This window comes from Phlebotomus papatasi, chromosome 3 (assembly GCF_024763615.1).
Source record: "Phlebotomus papatasi isolate M1 chromosome 3, Ppap_2.1, whole genome shotgun sequence".
NCBI lineage: Eukaryota > Metazoa > Arthropoda > Insecta > Diptera > Psychodidae > Phlebotomus > Phlebotomus papatasi.
The window spans coordinates 47,272,100-47,290,109 of NC_077224.1; the positions used below are offsets into that span (position 1 = coordinate 47,272,100).

The 18,010-nt window shown below is 33.6% G+C and overlaps 1 protein-coding gene across 5 annotated transcripts in view; it reads left to right on the forward strand.

Annotated features, from left to right (window-relative positions):
* The window catches only part of LOC129808021 (protein split ends), a 168,491-nt gene that overhangs the window by 117,818 nt on the left and 32,663 nt on the right, over positions 1–18,010 (forward strand). For all 5 annotated transcript variants that reach the window (XM_055857672.1, XM_055857671.1, XM_055857673.1 and 2 more), the window contains one exon: positions 9,145–10,155. In XM_055857672.1, coding sequence (XP_055713647.1) covers positions 9,145–10,155 — 1,011 coding nt within the window. The remainder of the gene's footprint in view (positions 1–9,144; positions 10,156–18,010) is intronic.

The following is an 18,010-nucleotide window of genomic DNA, read 5'->3' on the forward strand; positions in this document are numbered from 1 at the left end:
AAAAAATATTGCAATTAAAGTAATTGCATTTAAAATTACTGGTAAATTGCTATTTGAGATAATCTTTCTCATGAGATAAATACACAAGTTGCGAGGGCAACTAGAACGATTGGAGCTAAAAAGGAAAAAAAATGAGAGTTTATTGGACAGTAAATTAATTTTCTATCGTGTCTGGCCTTTTCATTTAGCGTAAAAAGTCTGCCTATCGGTCGAAACGTGTAGAGTAAATTGGATGATGATAAGAATGAGACTGTTTCTTTTTTGGACTCCCAAATTAGATAGCTCAAAAGTCATAAATAGAGAGGAATTTGATATGAAGAAGATTTTTATTTTATTTTTTAAATATATTCAAATTAGAAAATTGCCACTACATATCGTAAATTTATAGTGATGATTGGGCAATTAATTTGAAGTTTAAAATCTGAAATATAGAAGAGTGGAATTGGGAATACATAAATGTTTGAGAGAAATTTCAAGTTTATTGACTTTTGCAAAATTTAATTCGTAGGGAAAACCGGGATAGAATAACATAGGGGCAGTTTCGAACACTGGATTTTCCATTAAATACAAAAATATATGTATAACTTCCTAGAACGAAGCCTGTATTTATTCATTTATACCACATTAATACTTGTCTATCGAAGTGATAACGTAGTCCAAGTATTATATAGAAATTAATTTTTTTTTTCAAAAAAATTACGCAGATCCTAATTTTGTATATTTATATTTTTACATAGAAATTTATAATAAAATCAATCAAAATATCACTATTTCAATTCTTTCTATCAATATGTTTTATAATGGTATTAAGATATTTCCTACCACAGATGGAAATAAAAATAAAAACGTAATTGATCAGAAAATAGGGTTTGGGGCAGTTTCGCACAAGAAAATTTCTCATAAGAATTCGTTGAATTGGGGCTCTTTTCAAATTGATTTTTTTCCTATTTTTAAAAGGAATTGAGCCTTTACTGAGAAAAATCCGAAAAAGTTAAAATAACATTCCGGAAATGTTAATTTTACCCTACAGTATTGATCCGAAAACGGTGTAAATATTACCCTTTTTAGGTGTATTATATATTATGAGTTAAAGTTACCCTTCTTTCATGTTGATTTTACCCTTAATAGGTGTAAAATTAACATTAAAAAATGTTGATATATTTTTACACCCAAAAAGTGTTAAAGTTATGACGAAAAAAAGTTAATCGCAGCCTCTTTTTTTTCTCTGTGTTATTATAATGTAATCCAGCTTCCCAATTAGTTTTTCGAACTATATTATAGGGGCAAAAAACAAAGGAGCAGCAAAAAAATCAGAATGGGCAGTTAAAAATTTAAAAATGAGCAGTAAATATTTAATTATGGTTAGTGAAAAACTTAAATCTTTACAAAAATGGGTCTAATTTATATGTTTAACAATTAAAATTGTTGCAGATTGAATGAAAAGCCCTTTGTTTTCTCTTTGCCAAAATTTGGACGATAATATGACTGTTTCAATTTTTTTGTTACTGCTCAATTTTAACTTTTTCCTGATCATTTATACAATGCCTATTACAGGGGGTCCAGGAATTATGCATAGGGGAAAGGACTCCCCCTTCGAACGTTCATGCTTTCGAATAATGTGATTTTTCTTTTATTTTTTCAAAGACACTTGTACATTTCTATTAAATCTTAGTTAGCTTATTATCAATTATTGATAATTATATAATAATTATGTGTAAGTCTGTTAGAAAAAAACTAACTACTAAGTTACTGCTAAGACTTCATAAGGGATGTGTATATCTGCCCCAGGAAGTGTGCGAATCTACCCTGCATATATAGAGAAAACAAAAATTGTCATGCAACTGCACAACTTTATTTTAATTTTCCTGGAATACTTTTATCGTCCTTTTATCTGGAATATCTCTTATTTTCCAGCATCCTGGTTAGCTTCGAAGTACAGTCAGCCTATCCCCAAATTTTAATGTTTTCTTTAGTTTTCTCACATTAAATTATTTTTTCTTTGTGTTTTCATATAAAATCTCCGTGTTAAAATTTGCCTATTCGTGATAAAACATGTAAAATAATGAATTGTTTATATTGTACCTCTTTACCTGAATAATTTAACATCAATCCGGCATTTCGTGAAATATTGTAATTAAACCCACTGTCCCTTTGAGAATTATTAAAAATATATAAATATATACTCTGTACTCTGCGATAAAATATTCAGAGTGAAAAGATGAATGTGTTGAAATGGCATAAATTAGCAATGAATTGTCGAATTTAGCAGGTACTGCCTACCAATATTTTACTTTTTCATCTTTATCTCATATCTCAATAAAAATTGAAATTTGATTTATTGATTAATATTTTAGATTGAAAAACTAGTAGATAAAAAGATTTCACATAAAAAATTACTATGCTTTTGCGTGAGTAATTATGTAGATTGGATTTGTGTGTGAAAATGTTAAAAAGAATTAAATAGAGATTGACAGATTTGGATTATCGATAGTGTATTTTAAAGATTCTAACAAGAGATTTCTTGAAGACCTTTTTATTTCTATTTACTGGTATTTTAATGTATTTTTTTGAAGTATTGCTTTAATCATCGACACAGATGTGTATTAAATATTAATGTCGAATGGATTTTACATGCAATTCTCCCATGGCAATTTTCAATTGATCATGGTGTGGTATATTGACGTATAGGTATGAAAGATTGTTAATAATAATTGCACCTGTGTGCCGCTTTGTAAAACGCACATGTTCACCTTCATTTAGTTTATTTACCTCAATCGCTCTCCATCGGCTCATAATGTACACACGATTTTTTTTAAGGTTGCCCACATTGGTGTTTGTATGTTTCAAAGAAAAAGGCATAGAGACATTTATTTTGTCTATTTCAGCAATTGTATATGACTATTTTGAGTCACTTTGGACTGTATGTCTTGTCTTTCTCTTCGTGTCACGCATTTATTACAAAATGTATAAGACCATGAGTCTATCATTAGGTCAAATTGTTGTTGGTTGATTGAATTGAAGTGGGGAGGAAATTTTCATGTCATTTTATTAGAAAATGTCTGGAGAGAACACTTTACAGTTAAAGACAAAATTGCACTTGGTAGAAATTTGTGTGTGACCAATAGACAAGAAAAGATACCAATGGTAGGGTGATTTAAGTACTATTTCTCGGTTATTATCCCGTTTGCGTCAAATCAACCAAAATGCTTTATTTCCCATAATAACATTAAATAATTATTAATATTAATACGAATTTCTGATGATTTAACTGGGATTCGAACCCAGGTAACCTTCATGTTAGAGTAATGTCTCACTATTTTAGTTTTCGCGTGCTCTAACAATTTTATAATTAATTATTATTGTACACACTTGTCTGAAAATGAAAAGTAAAGAATTATTTCGCCTATTTGAAAATGTTTATTTTCATTTTTTTAAGAATTTTATTTCCCTACCTTAAAGGTCATGGGTTCAAATCTATATATTTCCATGAAAATCTTGCATTTTTTTACCATGTTTCTATATCAGACACTAAAATTTACTTTGATATACAACTAATAGGATTTCTTAATGTATTTATTGTTGAGGAATGACATGGCAAGAAGTGGTAATTTGTGACAAGAAATTCCCCACTATTTGCCACAAATGTTTTATAAGTGTGATCTTCAAGATATCACGAAACTATTACAGAATTTCGAATTTTCCAAATCAATTGGTTTCATTGTTACTTAAAAATCCATAGTAAAATTTTATATAGGGGAAGTGCTCATAATTTTGGACAGAGTGCTTATAATCATCAATGTCCTAAGTTTGAAAAGGAATATTTTAAATACTAATTAATTTTTTTTTGTTACTATCTTTTTCAGTAGGGTAGTTTAGAAATTTTACAAGCTGTATATTGTCTTTGTTTTGACTTAAATTGGTCTAAATACGTTTAGAAATGAATTGATATCTAGAGATAAACTTTACTGTAATTGTGAACAGCCTGCTTGCAATTTTGGACACTTTGCTTGTTATTTTGGACAGCCAATCTGCCTCAATAGGATGCCCATTATTCTCCATTTCAGGAACCTATCTTACTAAGTCTTCTTCCAGTTTATGAGAGGGATCCGCATTATGTCACAAAGAGCACAGAAACATTCCATATCATTCATTAAATTGAGTTGACTTCGGTAATTCAAGTACGCACGGATTCATGCATTCCCTAGCCTTTCCAGGAGTCTTTCAAGGCTTTTATCACTACATCTCGTTCATAGACATGATGCTCCTTTGTTTCTCCTCATCACTTTCTGTTTCTCATCACAAAAGCTAAAAGTTCACGAAATTTCGAGAAAAAAATATCTATACAAAGTAACAAAAATCATCTGACTGTTGAATCTCTTAGAAAATTACCCATTTTTCACACGAAAAACGTAATTCACAAGGCAAATCTCACTTCAGGTCAACTGAACAAATCACTATTAACATGAATCAATACAATATTCAATGAATATCACTGAAATTTATCAAGGAAAAAAAGTTAGTACTTTATCACAGCTAAATAAGACTAAAGTAAATAAGAAGTTCTGTTATATTTCTTGTAAACAACTGCTCACACTGAAGTTTCAACCAAGCAATTTTAACTGAAAGCATATTCAAAATTTAACGAATTTCGTGTTAAAATCTTCCAAAAAGAACAAATATTTAGATAAATTCATTATTCATCAAATATTGGAAGAAAATTCCATAATTTTAATCAATTTATTTTTAGTGTCCAATTTTATCCTCAAAGTGTCCAAAATTAGAAGCTGTCCAAAATTATGAGCACTTTCCCTATTGTTTAAAAAGAAGGTGCAAAAAATGATTTACATGTTTCAAATGCTTTGATTGAAGATTATGTCCAACGCCCAATAACTTTTGTATGTAAACATGTTTTGAAAATTTTCTATAAGAGCGAGCGAGTTGACTAGATTTAGATCTCAGTCAGACACTCACTGAAAGCACTGAAATGTCAAAAACATGTTTACAAAAGTTATTGTGCGTTGGACATTACTGAAAATTAATTGTCAACATCTATGTTTTTTTAAACAATTTTTTTTGTTTTATTTATTTCTTGTTCATTTCTTCTAAATACTATGGTAAAGTGAAATATTTGACATGGTCATGAAATATTCTATTTTTAAGGAATAAATTAAAGATGAATTATAGATAATTGAAAAAAACATAGCAAATGTAAAATTAGATTTTTATATATTTATTTATTTTTTAATTCCTAAAAGAGATTTGTAATCTATATTTTCGTTGGGAATTTATGGATCTATAAGTTTGTCGAAAATAATTTTCTTCTGTCATGAAACGTAATATTTTTAGAAGGATTTTCCGAAAATTGTTATTGTGCAAGTTCTCCAAAATGCAAATACTGGTAAACATAGTGTAATTAGTGGTATTTTCATTTGCTCTACTTCGGGCTCTTGTTAATGAAGGAAATATTCATTAGATATTATTTTGATAGGAAATTTGATGCATTAACTTATACGGGCTTCATACTTAAGGATTAACCAAATGGCTTAACGTCTAGTTATTGGTACAGATCAGGAAAATTTTGATTTAGGATTAAGTATTAGGAGTAAATAATAAATAAGATTTTCAAAAACCTCTATTCTGAAGACCACTTTAGGGTAAGTGTACCAAATTTCGTCCAGTTTGTAATTTCGGCCACTTCTCTTGTCACTCACAGGAAACGAAATAAGCCTTGTAGCTGAAGTAATTTTAGTTAAATGTAGCGAAATGGGGATTATCAAATCTTTTTTTTTTTAATTTTACAAATGCCATAGAGATCAATCCAAAGAAAAGATTAAAAGTGTAGGAGGGAAAAATCAAAGGGATTTCTTTCAATTCACATTGGGATTTAGTCAAGACAGTAAAAATTAAATTGAAAGATTCTAACTGACTCTGACATGTTTGATAATACTCCACACTTGAGGAGGATTTGCAATGAAAGAAAATCAATGACCTACAAGACGATTGTTCTTAATGCCATGTGAAACATCCCGCATTTTCTCTTCCATAGAGCGGCCCCTTATGTCTTATCCACTTTTGACGATTAATATCAAATATTATAAGATCCTTTTGAGAATTATTGCAATATGCTTTGAAATATGACGCTGTAATATTCCTTGACAGTGGAAAGATCGGTGAATAAAAAAAAAAAACAGTCTCACAAGTTTCATTGGCAAAGCTTGAGCCAGATAGAGTTTTCTCACAAAGTGAGAGTCTCTGATCGAGGAGATGTGTGTGGGACAGAATTGTACTTGACCGATTAAGAGTCTCTTAAGCTCGTTTATCTCGTTTTACAATCATCACATTCAATGAATATGACCGATTATAGAGTTAAGATATGTGTGCTGTGTTACTTTTTTTTTTCTTCAATTTACTTTATTGCCTATTCATGAGTCTCTAGATGAGATTTAATTTTAGTTTTGATGGATAAATAACAAGAAAACCTCCATTGATATTCGCAATACAAAATCAATATAAATATATAATATACATTATACAGGGTGGCTGAAAAAAAATGCAACAACTTTCAGTGCGCATAGCTGTCAAACCGCTGGTGACAGCGGTTTAATATCTTGCATAGTGGTAGTTCATTTTATTGGCTAAAAGCCTACAAAAGCATTTTCGATAATATTTTGTAAAACTTTTTTAAACCGCAATGGAACTCAAACGTGACAATTTAATGTCGGTATATCTTGCAGGAAATGCGGAAGCAGTTATCGTTAGGGCTCTTCAAAACCGGAATGTAATTAAACTTTCCGTTTTTCGAAACATAACTTGATACAGGGATACTAGTAGCATTTTAAAATGCTTTGGTGGAGGTCTAGAAAAATTGCTTCATCGCTAGTCATCGTCCTTAAAGTGAAGAAGCAAATTGAACGAAATCTGCGTCACATCTGCAGACAAACGATCTCTGAGACGCATAGATAGTAAATAACCATGAAATAAATATTGTTAAAGGACCTCAATATGAAGCCTTAAAAATCCTGAAAATGAAGAGACATCGTCGATCCTCAAAGAAGTTATGCTTGATCGACGACAGAGTAAATTCGCTTGCACGTTAGTGGTCAGTTTCAGAAATGTCATCTTTTCTGATAAGAAAAATTTTTAATTGAGCAATTAATGTTCAAACAAAATAATTGTGTCTATCTGAAGGAAAGATCATACGATAATTTAGACGTTCTAATGGCCACCAGAAGTCAAGGACCACCTTATTTAAAGGCCTGGACTTCCTTGAAGACAAATTATCGCTATCCACTGGGGTTTTTAGGCTATACCGTCAAAATGAATGGCAATGTGTTTCTGAAAATTGTCCCGGAAGGAGTGTTGGAGTCTTGTACAAACAAAAATTTTAGTAAGAAGTAATGGAAGTTCGATCAAGACACGACAACGTCTCAGAAATCACGCTCCGAATAAGATTTGGCTAAAAAAAAAACGTTTCGCACTTCATTTTGGGAAAACAATGACCTCCACAATTCTTGGATGCAAAATCGTTTGACTTCTTTAAAAGAGGCATTTTGTTGGTCAATGTTAGGACTAAAAAGTAGCAAAGTATCAATGAGCTGATGACAGCCCTTCCTCGTGAATAGCTTGACATTAAGAAGGCTCACATTCGTGCAAACTGCGATGCATTTTTTGACAGACTTACGGCGTTATCACACTTGCACATTAAAATTTTAATGTGATTCACATTAATTGTCGCTTGTGAGCGTCCAAATATGTTATTTGTGTCTTTGAGTCACTTAATAATTGGGGTTTATCTATTTATTGATAAAGAAAGTGGACTTGGCCTGCAAAAATAAGTTTAAATTTACCTAAAGCATAAATATTCTTCACATTAAAAAATTAAAGAGAAAATCGCATTAATTTTTCGCATTATTGCTATAAATCAATTTATATCAAATTTTGCGGGCCAAGTCTACCTCTTTATCAACAAATAGATCTAATTTTGAATATACAATGATTCAAACACACAAATTACACATTTGGACTCTCACCAGCGACAATTAATGTGAATCATATTAAAATTTTAATGTGCAAGTGTGATAACACAGTTAAGACCATAGTCAAGTCAAAATAGGATTGTATTGAACAAAACCGATAATATTCTAAAATTTTGATGTATTTACTACCATTTTTTCTTTATTTCAAAAAAGTTGAACAAAAAATGAGGATAATAGGGTGAGTGTGCCAAATTCCGGCCAGCTTGCAATTCCGGCCACCTTTTTTGTTCCTCGAATTTACATGAATTTTTAGTTTTTACATACTCTAGAGATTATACAATGCAAAAGAATAACAAAAAATGAAGCTTCGACAAATGAGATGACTTGAAAAAGATATTGGAAGCATTCCCGAAGGGCAAGGAACTATGAGAATGAAGGTGGCCGAAATAGGGCACCAAAGCTATGTCTATATTTTTATTCATTTTAAAATGTATTAGGAAAAATTTTAGAGTAAATAAAGACGGTAAACTCTTTACAAGGTTCCAAGAAACACTCTTTAAAAAGAAAGAATAAAAAAATCAATTTGAATTTAAAATATTAAATTTCAAACTTTAGACTTTGACGCTTGCATGCAACTATGCCGAAATTTGGCACACTTACCCTATAGCGCTTTAGTTTGTTGCATTTTTTTTCAGCCACCCTGTATATATTTCTAAAAATAATATTCTATTTTTTTAATCCCTTAATATTCATCTTGTTACTCCAGTGTCTTCTGAACACTTGTATTTTTTCTCACAATTCAGATCTTTTTAATTGGATGGATGTCAAAAAGATTGGAAGATGAAATCAAAGGAATATTTTTTTTTACTTTCGTCTCAATCAAACGGAAATTTTGATGGAGATCTTTTGAATTTCAAATCAATTGAAACCCGATAATTATGAACGAGAAGAGGAGCTCAATAATTTACACAGAGTCATAATCTTCTGAGTTTTTTTTTTGGTTTTGCTGATGATTCAAAGAAGTGCTTTTTTTTGATAGTCAGACTACTCTTGAGGGGAATATACCGTGAATCAGAAAAATTCAAATGAAATTGTAGAAAATTCACTGATTTCTCTTTCTTTTTCAGTAATTTACAATTATATATTTATTATGTTTTTCTTGTTGCAGATATGGCCGAGTTCAAAGTGTCAAAATTCTCACATCTTCAGCGTCATCAGTGGCCGGAAGTTCGTCGTCCTCCACCACCCCCGCAGCCGCCGCCTCATCGGCATCGTCAGGTGTGTCAAGTGCATCAAGTGGAAAAGAAAGTGGTGAGACGAATGTTGATGAACAAAGTGGAGGATCCCCACCATGTGGAGCCGCATCGTCGGCTGGTGGATCAACAAATAGTGGTAGTAATAGTAGTAGTAACTGTAACACTGGTGATAGTTGTCAAACAACAACATCTGGAGGAGTGTCGGGCAGTGGAGCATCGTCCGGAAGTGGTGGACTGTCGTCGACGCAGCAGCAACATGGTGGAGGTTGCCAAGCATCTGGTGGCAGTGGAAAGCAGTCGGAATTGTCTCAAATTCCCACGAACAGTTGTAGTAATTCATCAAGTAATAGCAAAAGTAGTGTTAATAGTGCTAATAGTGGTAGTGTGTGTGCGACTGTTGCCTTCATGGACATCAAGAGCGCCTCGAAGGCCCACACGGCCGAGCATAAGTTTGACGATCGTATATTAACCACCGAGTACTATGAGCCATCATCGATACCGTCAGCGGCGGTATTGAGTAGTGGCGGTAGTTCACCCCTTTCATGTTCATCATCTAGTTCAATATGTGGTAGTAGTGTAGCATCAAATTGTGGAGCAACGGTTGGTGGTGTCGCATCTGCAACATCACCAACTGCTGCACAGCAACAGTATTCCACCGGATCCACTTCGGTGGCATCACGATTTCCCTCCAGTAATAGTCACGGTGGCTGTGGTGGTGGTTCAGGGGCAAGTGGGCCCAGTGCCAGTGGTGTTGCGGACGATCATTCGTCCAGCTTCGAGAGGAACTCTTTCTATGAGCGAAGCTCGAGGAGCACCACAGATCCCGATCAGTATATCAGACGTCCTAATAACTACCATTCGACGGATGTTCGAGGCCGAGCCCGGGATCGTCTGTATCGCAATGGTCCCTACATGATCGATAGGTGAGTTCAGATATTTCTTTGTAGATCATACTTACCTTTAGTTAGATCTCACAATCATAAATCATATTAAGTATCCTCATTTTTGAATTGACATAAGAATGTGGAAATGTTTATATTGCCTTGAAAAGGAATGTTCTTCTAGCGAAATTCAAATCGGCATAAGATCATAAAATTCTAAAAATAGATATCCTGATAAAAGACAAAGAAGATCAAAGGGAGAGCAAACATATAAATATCATGTACCAATAGAAAGAAGAGAGAATAAAGTGGACATCGAAAGAAGAAAGAATGTCTTCTGTATTTCCAAATACTGATTTTCCCGCTCGGAAATCATAATTCTCTGTTTGTCAGTTTGTTAGTTCAAACTTTGGCCGTATTGGCGCCACTAGCTTAATCATTGACTACCAATTCTTGAATTAAGACAAAGTTCAATATTTTTAATCCCGTTCTTTTCCCTTTAAAAAAAATCTCTAGGGGGAACTGGGGTAGTAATAAACAGGGGTAGTTGTAAACACTGTGATTTTTTCATTAATTTTAAGATTCCAGAGGATAAAACCCATAAGCATTCATACATACCATGGGGATATATGTCCACAGATGAATTGGTCAATAAAATCCTAATACTTTAACTGTGTTATCACACTTGCACATTAAAATTTTAATTAATGATTCACATTAATTGTCGCTGGTGAGAGTCCAAATGTGTAATTTGTGTGTTTGAATAATTTTATATTCAAAATATGATCTATTTGTTGATAAAAATGTAGATTTGGCCCGAAAAATTTGATATAAATTGATTTATAGCATTAATGCGAAAAATTAATGCGATTTTCTCTTTAATTTTTTAATGTGAAAAATATTTATGCTTTAGGTAAATTTAAACTTATTTTTGTAGGCCAAGTCCACTTCTTTATCAATAAATAGAAAAACCCCAATTATTAAGTGACTCAAAGACACAAATAACATATTTGGACGCTCACAAGCGACAATTAATGTGAATCACATTAAAATTTTAATGTGCAAGTGTGATAACGCCGTTACAGTCAAGAGTACTTCTTCGTTGTCTTCTTCTTTTGGCCAATCTAAAACAGTGAGGAAATCACAAAATTTTCAATAAGGGAAAAATTCCAAATACCAAATTTTTCATAGATCAAATGTTGGTCGTATATTGATTCCTAAATATCAAGCTTCAATAACTTAATTTTATTATAAAACAAAGTTTAATTTTCCTAAAGATATAATTATTTTTTTAACTGTGCCAGCTCTGTGAATATTCAAAATGATCTTTTCAAAAAACCGGTAATGAACCTGTTCGTAACTGATAACTAATTTTTAAGCGAAATTCAATTATATTACTCCTAAAATGTATTTTGAGTAATATTTTAAGTGATTTCTGAATCGTTTTAAATTGTTTCCGGTTATGAACCGATAAGGAATTGTTGTCCGAAAATCAATTCATTACTCTTAAAACTATTTGGGGGGGGGGGCTTTTTTGAATGATTCACGAGTCAGTTAAAATCGGTTGAAAACCACTAAAAAGGTTAATTATGCGAAATTAATTGATTATCTTAAGACATGAGTTTGAGCAATTCGCAAAGCCTAGGACACTTTGCCACCAAGGGGAAAACAACTCGCGAGTCTAGAACATCTACCAAGGTGAATATTGCGAATATCGACATTTTTCGTGAATATTGCGAATATTTCATAAACATCGTGAATATCGCGAATATCACGAATAATTCTTGAATATTGCGAATATCGCGAATATTTTCTGAATATTGCGAATATCGCGAATATTCACAAAATATTCGAATATTTTCTTCTTCTCATTTAAAACTGTGAATATTTTGTGAATATTGATTCTATGATATGAAATTTTGGTCAGTTGTTTGCTCCTTGTTTGTCACCCCTTTCATTTTTAAGTAGAAAATTTGTTTTGATCATTAACACTAAACCTACCAAGACTGGTCAAATTGATCGGTTTAAAAACTTTTTAAAATTAACACATATTTAAACGGTACATTGTCACTATCAAACTTTATGAATTTTTTAAAATATACGTTCAATATATTTTTCAGTGTTTAAATTTTATTTTTTTTTTCCAAAAAAAAAAATATTGTGTGTCTTACCTACCACGGTCGGTCATTTGACAGAGCACGCTAGGAAAAACGACTAAAAACTGTGGTAGGTTTATTGTTTAATTAAAACGAAGTGAACTTAACAGGGACTTAGAAACCAACGTCCTAATATCTTTAAGTCTTTTTTAGTTTAGAAGTAGTCGCGAGGATCCTACAAATATAAGAAATATAATTAATTTTTGATCTAGATTGGTACATTTAAATTTCGACATTAAAAATTTTACTCAAATATTGAAGCTTCCCTTATCAATGAATAGAGGTAAATTGCCCAAATTTTAGAAATATTTTTCTAACGATTTTTTAATTTTTAATAGTTGTAAATTATTAGTTTTAATTTTATCTGTATGGTCGGGCCTCGAGTGGGTCAGTGGATAGAGTAGTAGCTCTATGACTGCGAGGTCTGGGGTTCAAAGCTGAGCAGCAGCAGAAAAAGATTTCTCATGCCATATCGGCTTTGAATTCGTCCAGTGAATGAATGAATAGTAATGTCAATGGTGCATATTGGCAAAAAAAAAAGTGAACCGCCTAAACAATAGAGGCTGGTACGAAAACGAGTTTCGACATGAAAGCGGTACTTCAGTCGATACAAATATTCGCTGTCACTGATCCCAAACACACACCGAGAAGGGATGCTGTGATATAGTAGCGGCACTGACTGCTCACAGAGCTGTGATATTGAGCGGCTACCCGTATCGGGGGATAAGATAGAATAGGAGTGGGGAAGCATAAGGGGCCCAATTGGTGACCTGGATGCATCGGAATATCCGAAATGGAGAACTGACCCCTGGCAAAATCTTATCTTATCTTATCTGTATGGTCACCACTATCATACTGAATGAGGTTTATGCCCAACGCACAATAACTTTTGTTTTGTAAACATGTTTTTGACATTTCAGTCAGAATGAGTGAGATCTAGATCTAGTCATCTCGCTTTTTCTCATGGAAAGTTTTGAAAACATGTTTACAAACAAAAGTTATTGTGCGCTGGTCATTATTTGAAATACATATTACAATGCAATTGCATTGTTAATAAATTAAATTAAACGATTTTCATTAACGCATCTCTTCAATATGAAAGTTTTCCTCCAAACTAGCTAATTTTATCGGAAATATGGCAATTCGTTTTTTGAGTTTGAGTTTTTTAAGAGACTAGCTGAATGAGAAATAGTTTTCTGAATAACACGAATACCACGATAATTACCAATTAGAACTCTATAATGATAATTGGCGTCAAGTAATAGACAAAAATGCCGACTGACTTGGAAAAAAAAAGAAAATGAAGATAATTTTCTCCTGCTGACCACTTAAGACATTATATTCGTGTTTTGGAATGATCTTTTCCTGATCGTCACATAATAAAATTAATTCAACTAACGTCTCATAATCGTTAGAGAAACCTGATCAATTATCGTTATTTTGCAACGATCCGCCATTGCTTGAAATATGATCAAAAATCAGGAATGTTGAATGCAGAAGTCAAATTCTGCGATTATGATCACCGATCAGTGGGCAATTTAGCTAATAACAGATTACATTAATTGTATTACTCAGGTATTCCTAAAGTGTTTTCCGATCATTAATTATTGCATTAAGATAGGATGAGTGGAGGAAAAAAGAGATGAAAAAAAAAGTTTTATTGAGTTGAGAGGGATATAGAAGGAAGAAAAAAAGCGCATGATCACTTGCTTGTTGATGGGGTAATTTATGAGAATTATATTTGATCTTAGCAGATAGCAAAGGCTTCTTCTTTCCCCCCAACTATCACAGCTGGAAAGAGATATGCTGAGGAACTGCAAAAAAAAGTTCCCTCAATTAAATAATATTTACAACAGTTATTTCTGTGTGTTATTAATCTTGTGGAACATTCAATAGTAATTTGCTGAGCAATTTTTTACTGTTTTACTGATCTTCTTTTTCCTCCTATATCCAATTTATTCTCTTATCATGGTGATTGGACGATATGTGTGTCTGCATTGTGTGATGATCCCAAATGGAAGTTTGTGTTGTTTTTGCTGGTTTTTTAGCTAAGCATCAAGAACGGGTGGGTAATTTACAGAGGCTGATATCTGTTGGGGGGGATTGATGCTTGTGCAGAAATTTTTATCTCTAAACAGACTATCTGTCATTTTTAGCTGAGATTTTTTCATATTCACAGCTATTGTAATGCGGCAGTTCGGTCAATCACCTCAGATTGGTCTTATATTCTTAAGATACTTAGAGAATAAAAAAAAAGTATAATTTAGTGATCTAAAGGAGACAGCTTGTAATGGACTAGCGTCAAAAGGTTGGTTGGTCTTAGCGCCTATAGCTCCCTTTTACTGCTCAAACTCCGCAGAAAGAGCAGTATATTGGGCTATATTTTAGTAGAACTTTGGAAACTGAAGTTCCGAGTTTTTTGTTTTCACATCACGTTGTTTGTCCGTCCCTCTGTACGTTAACACTCCTACAGGTCATACGGGCTTCAGACCTAAGGCATAGCCATATGGCTTAACTGCTTTATTTTTTTATCAATCACGATTCCTTGGAAATATTTAACTTAAGATTGGATTATTAAAGATGAATGACCTGTTATGCTCTCAATAAGCAATAAAATTGCTCGCTATTTAGGATTGTGAGACCTTCGGGAACTGAGCTAAAGTCTTAGTCTGAAGACCGCTTCAGAGATAGAGACTTAAGACCTCCAAGAATACCCCCCCCCCCTTCATAAGTCAACTCTAGGACCATTAAAATTCCACCGATTTTTACTTCACATCTTCCCTCTCTTCCAAAATGATGATTTTCTGGTATTTCTCTGGGGTTTTTCAAGGTCAAAGATTGAAAATGTTCTAGGGAGCATATTTCTCAAGAAGGAGTTAATGTTTAGACTCGCTGGAAAGATCTTGGAATTCCTAATAAACCTGAACAGATTCCATTTGGTTATGAATCGATAACTAACTTTTATCTGAACATCAATTTTACTTAATTTTGAGCCATTTTGAGTGATGTTTTGAGTGATTTACAAATCGGTCTTAATCTGATGTGATTATTCTTAATCTCAATCTGATTAAACGGTAAATAATTGGAAAGTACTTTTAGGTATAGCAACTAAGTCACGAGTTTGAGCATTTCGCAAAGTGTAGGACAGTTTGTCACCCCTTCCTAATTCTGTCAGTAGATTTCCCTAAATATAATAACTTTATGTGTATCTTGTAAGCTTTCTTTACTGTAGTATAGGACCTTAGCGGACCAGTGGATAAAGTAGTGTCTCTGTGAAGTCTCGTGTTCGAATATAGGCAACAGGGACAATTGCATATTTTTCAGTTGGTAGTATCAATCAAGAATTCGTCCAGTTAATGAATAAAAAGTACAGCCAACGCTTTAATAAAGAATGAATCGCCTAAAATAAGAGAGGTTGATACAAAGGCGATTTTTGACTATACAAAACATATTGACTGCCACTGGTTTAAATTCGAGGCAAGTTTGTCGTGACATAAAAAGTGCTGTGTATGTACCCTGACGTACTGATAAACTGACATAGAGCAGGTTCATCGCATTGAGAGTTAAGGTAGAACGGAAGGAACGGAAGTAACGGAGAATGAGTAATCTGCATGCAGCGATTCCCAAAAAACGAATAAACTGACTCATTAATAAACCTCAATCTTAATCTTACTGTAGCTCGACCGGGGCTATAAACGAGAATAATTTGACTGGGCGTATAATCGGTACATATTAATCGATTTCAGTGAATTTTGGGTAAGTTATATGGGTATATACACGGAAATATTTTGCAATTTTGTCTTTGCATAGCTTAAAATTTCTTGAAAAAAAAAACGGTTTAAAATCGGTTTCACTTATAAAAACCGGCTTTAATCCCGTTTCAGGAATAGGGCGCTCAACCGGTTTCTCGGTAGCCGGTTACCCGTTGTTGAAATAATAATAATAATAATAATGCTGGCACAAGATTCCATGGAGGAACTAGGCCTTCCCACCAGGGGATTTCTAGACACGCATTATTATTTTTTTCTTGTACGGGATAAGGTTGTCAGTCCCATGCCCGTGGAATCAAGTGCAGTGAATCAATTCCTGGTGACCTAAAGGCGATTCGAACCCGGGACACTTGCATCATAGAGCGAGTGCTCTACCACTTGACCCATTGTGTGCCCTGTTGTTGGAATCACTGATGGAATATCAGTGATATCATTGGAATGGACCCTATCCAATGGAATGTCACACCCCTCCCCTGCGATATCAATATACCCTAGCGTGACCCTTACTATACCGAAATTGACCGGGCTGTCTATGACATATATTAACTGAATCCCTATAAACTGTTACTGCTCGAACTCTACGGAGAGAGCAGTATATAATCCCTCGATTTCTTTACTTCGCAAAATTTCCACCGTCCATCCCATTGAGACCACTTTTCTCAACAAATATTCGCGTTTCAGACGATTTGTGAGATATGTCATACTGTTTGTCCGTCCGGCTGTCGCCAGATCTAGGGGCCAAACGGTTAGAGATAGTGACTTGGACCTAAGGGGCCCCTATAAGTTGACCCAAAGATCGATAACATTCCCGTCATTCTTTCGCCAACGCGTAGTACGATTTTTTTCATTTTTGGATATGTTTTAAAAATTACCCAGCCGGACATTTGATCCTGTGTAAAAATCTCGTTGAATCATTCCTAATAACGGTTTTTCAAGGTCAAAGGTTAAAAAGACACTAGAGAGCGTATTTATCAAGACAGACTTAAGGATTATCCAAGAGACGGCTTAGTGTAATTATATTAGAAATAATGGTTAAACAACATTTCCATCATTTTCCACTAAGTCGTCTCTCGGCTTAAGTCGTTAGTGTGTCTAGGGCATTAGGTAACTGTCCTCAGTCTTCAGTGAGTAAGCATCAGTCTCCGTGGACGGTTCACTCTAATGAAGTGAAAAATGGGTGGCATCTATGGTTTCACAGTTTCCCTTTATAAGTTAATTATTTAAGTAAGCCCATTACAGGCTTACAACTGATTTCTTGTTATAAAAGTAATCAAAGTATTTTATTTATTTTTGCCAACATGTGTCTTTACAATAGTCCTCTATACTACGCGTCCACCGCCGACTTAGCGTTGGTAACCAGCCTCCAAAGCCAAACGGCGGAAATGCTTCTTCTCGGGCTGTATAGTCTTTTGCCGTATTTAACGATCTTTTTCTCTAGACTGGAGAATGGAGTAATATGGATGAGAGGGAAACTATCAAATAAGACACATCGGAGATACGACAACGTTGCTAGATACTAGCACGTGTTGTTGCCGTAGTGATGAAGGAAATTAAAAAAATTTAAAAATGTTTGTCTATATGAAACAAAAGCGGACATGAAGACACCCAGACCCAAGTCTATCAAGTTTCTAAACGAACTGAATTTGGAACTAAAGCAGGGGTGTACAAGAACCGTTTGAAACCGAATAAATGTGAATCAGGTACAGTAGGTAGACTCTCACCCCATCGGCTCCTTTTCAATCGGGCGAAAAATGTTGTTGACAATTTTCACTTTTAATTATGAAGCTAATTCGCTCGAATTCGCTGTAGTTCTTCCTATTTTATCGTGATTATTTATAATTAAGCTCTTTTTGTGGAATTTGCAAAGGCTTTGACGACCAAATCTATCGATAAACCGGATGATATTTTGCCCCAAATGCCCAATTGAGAGAGAGAGTCTACTGTAGCGTTTTGACTATTGACGTACAAGTT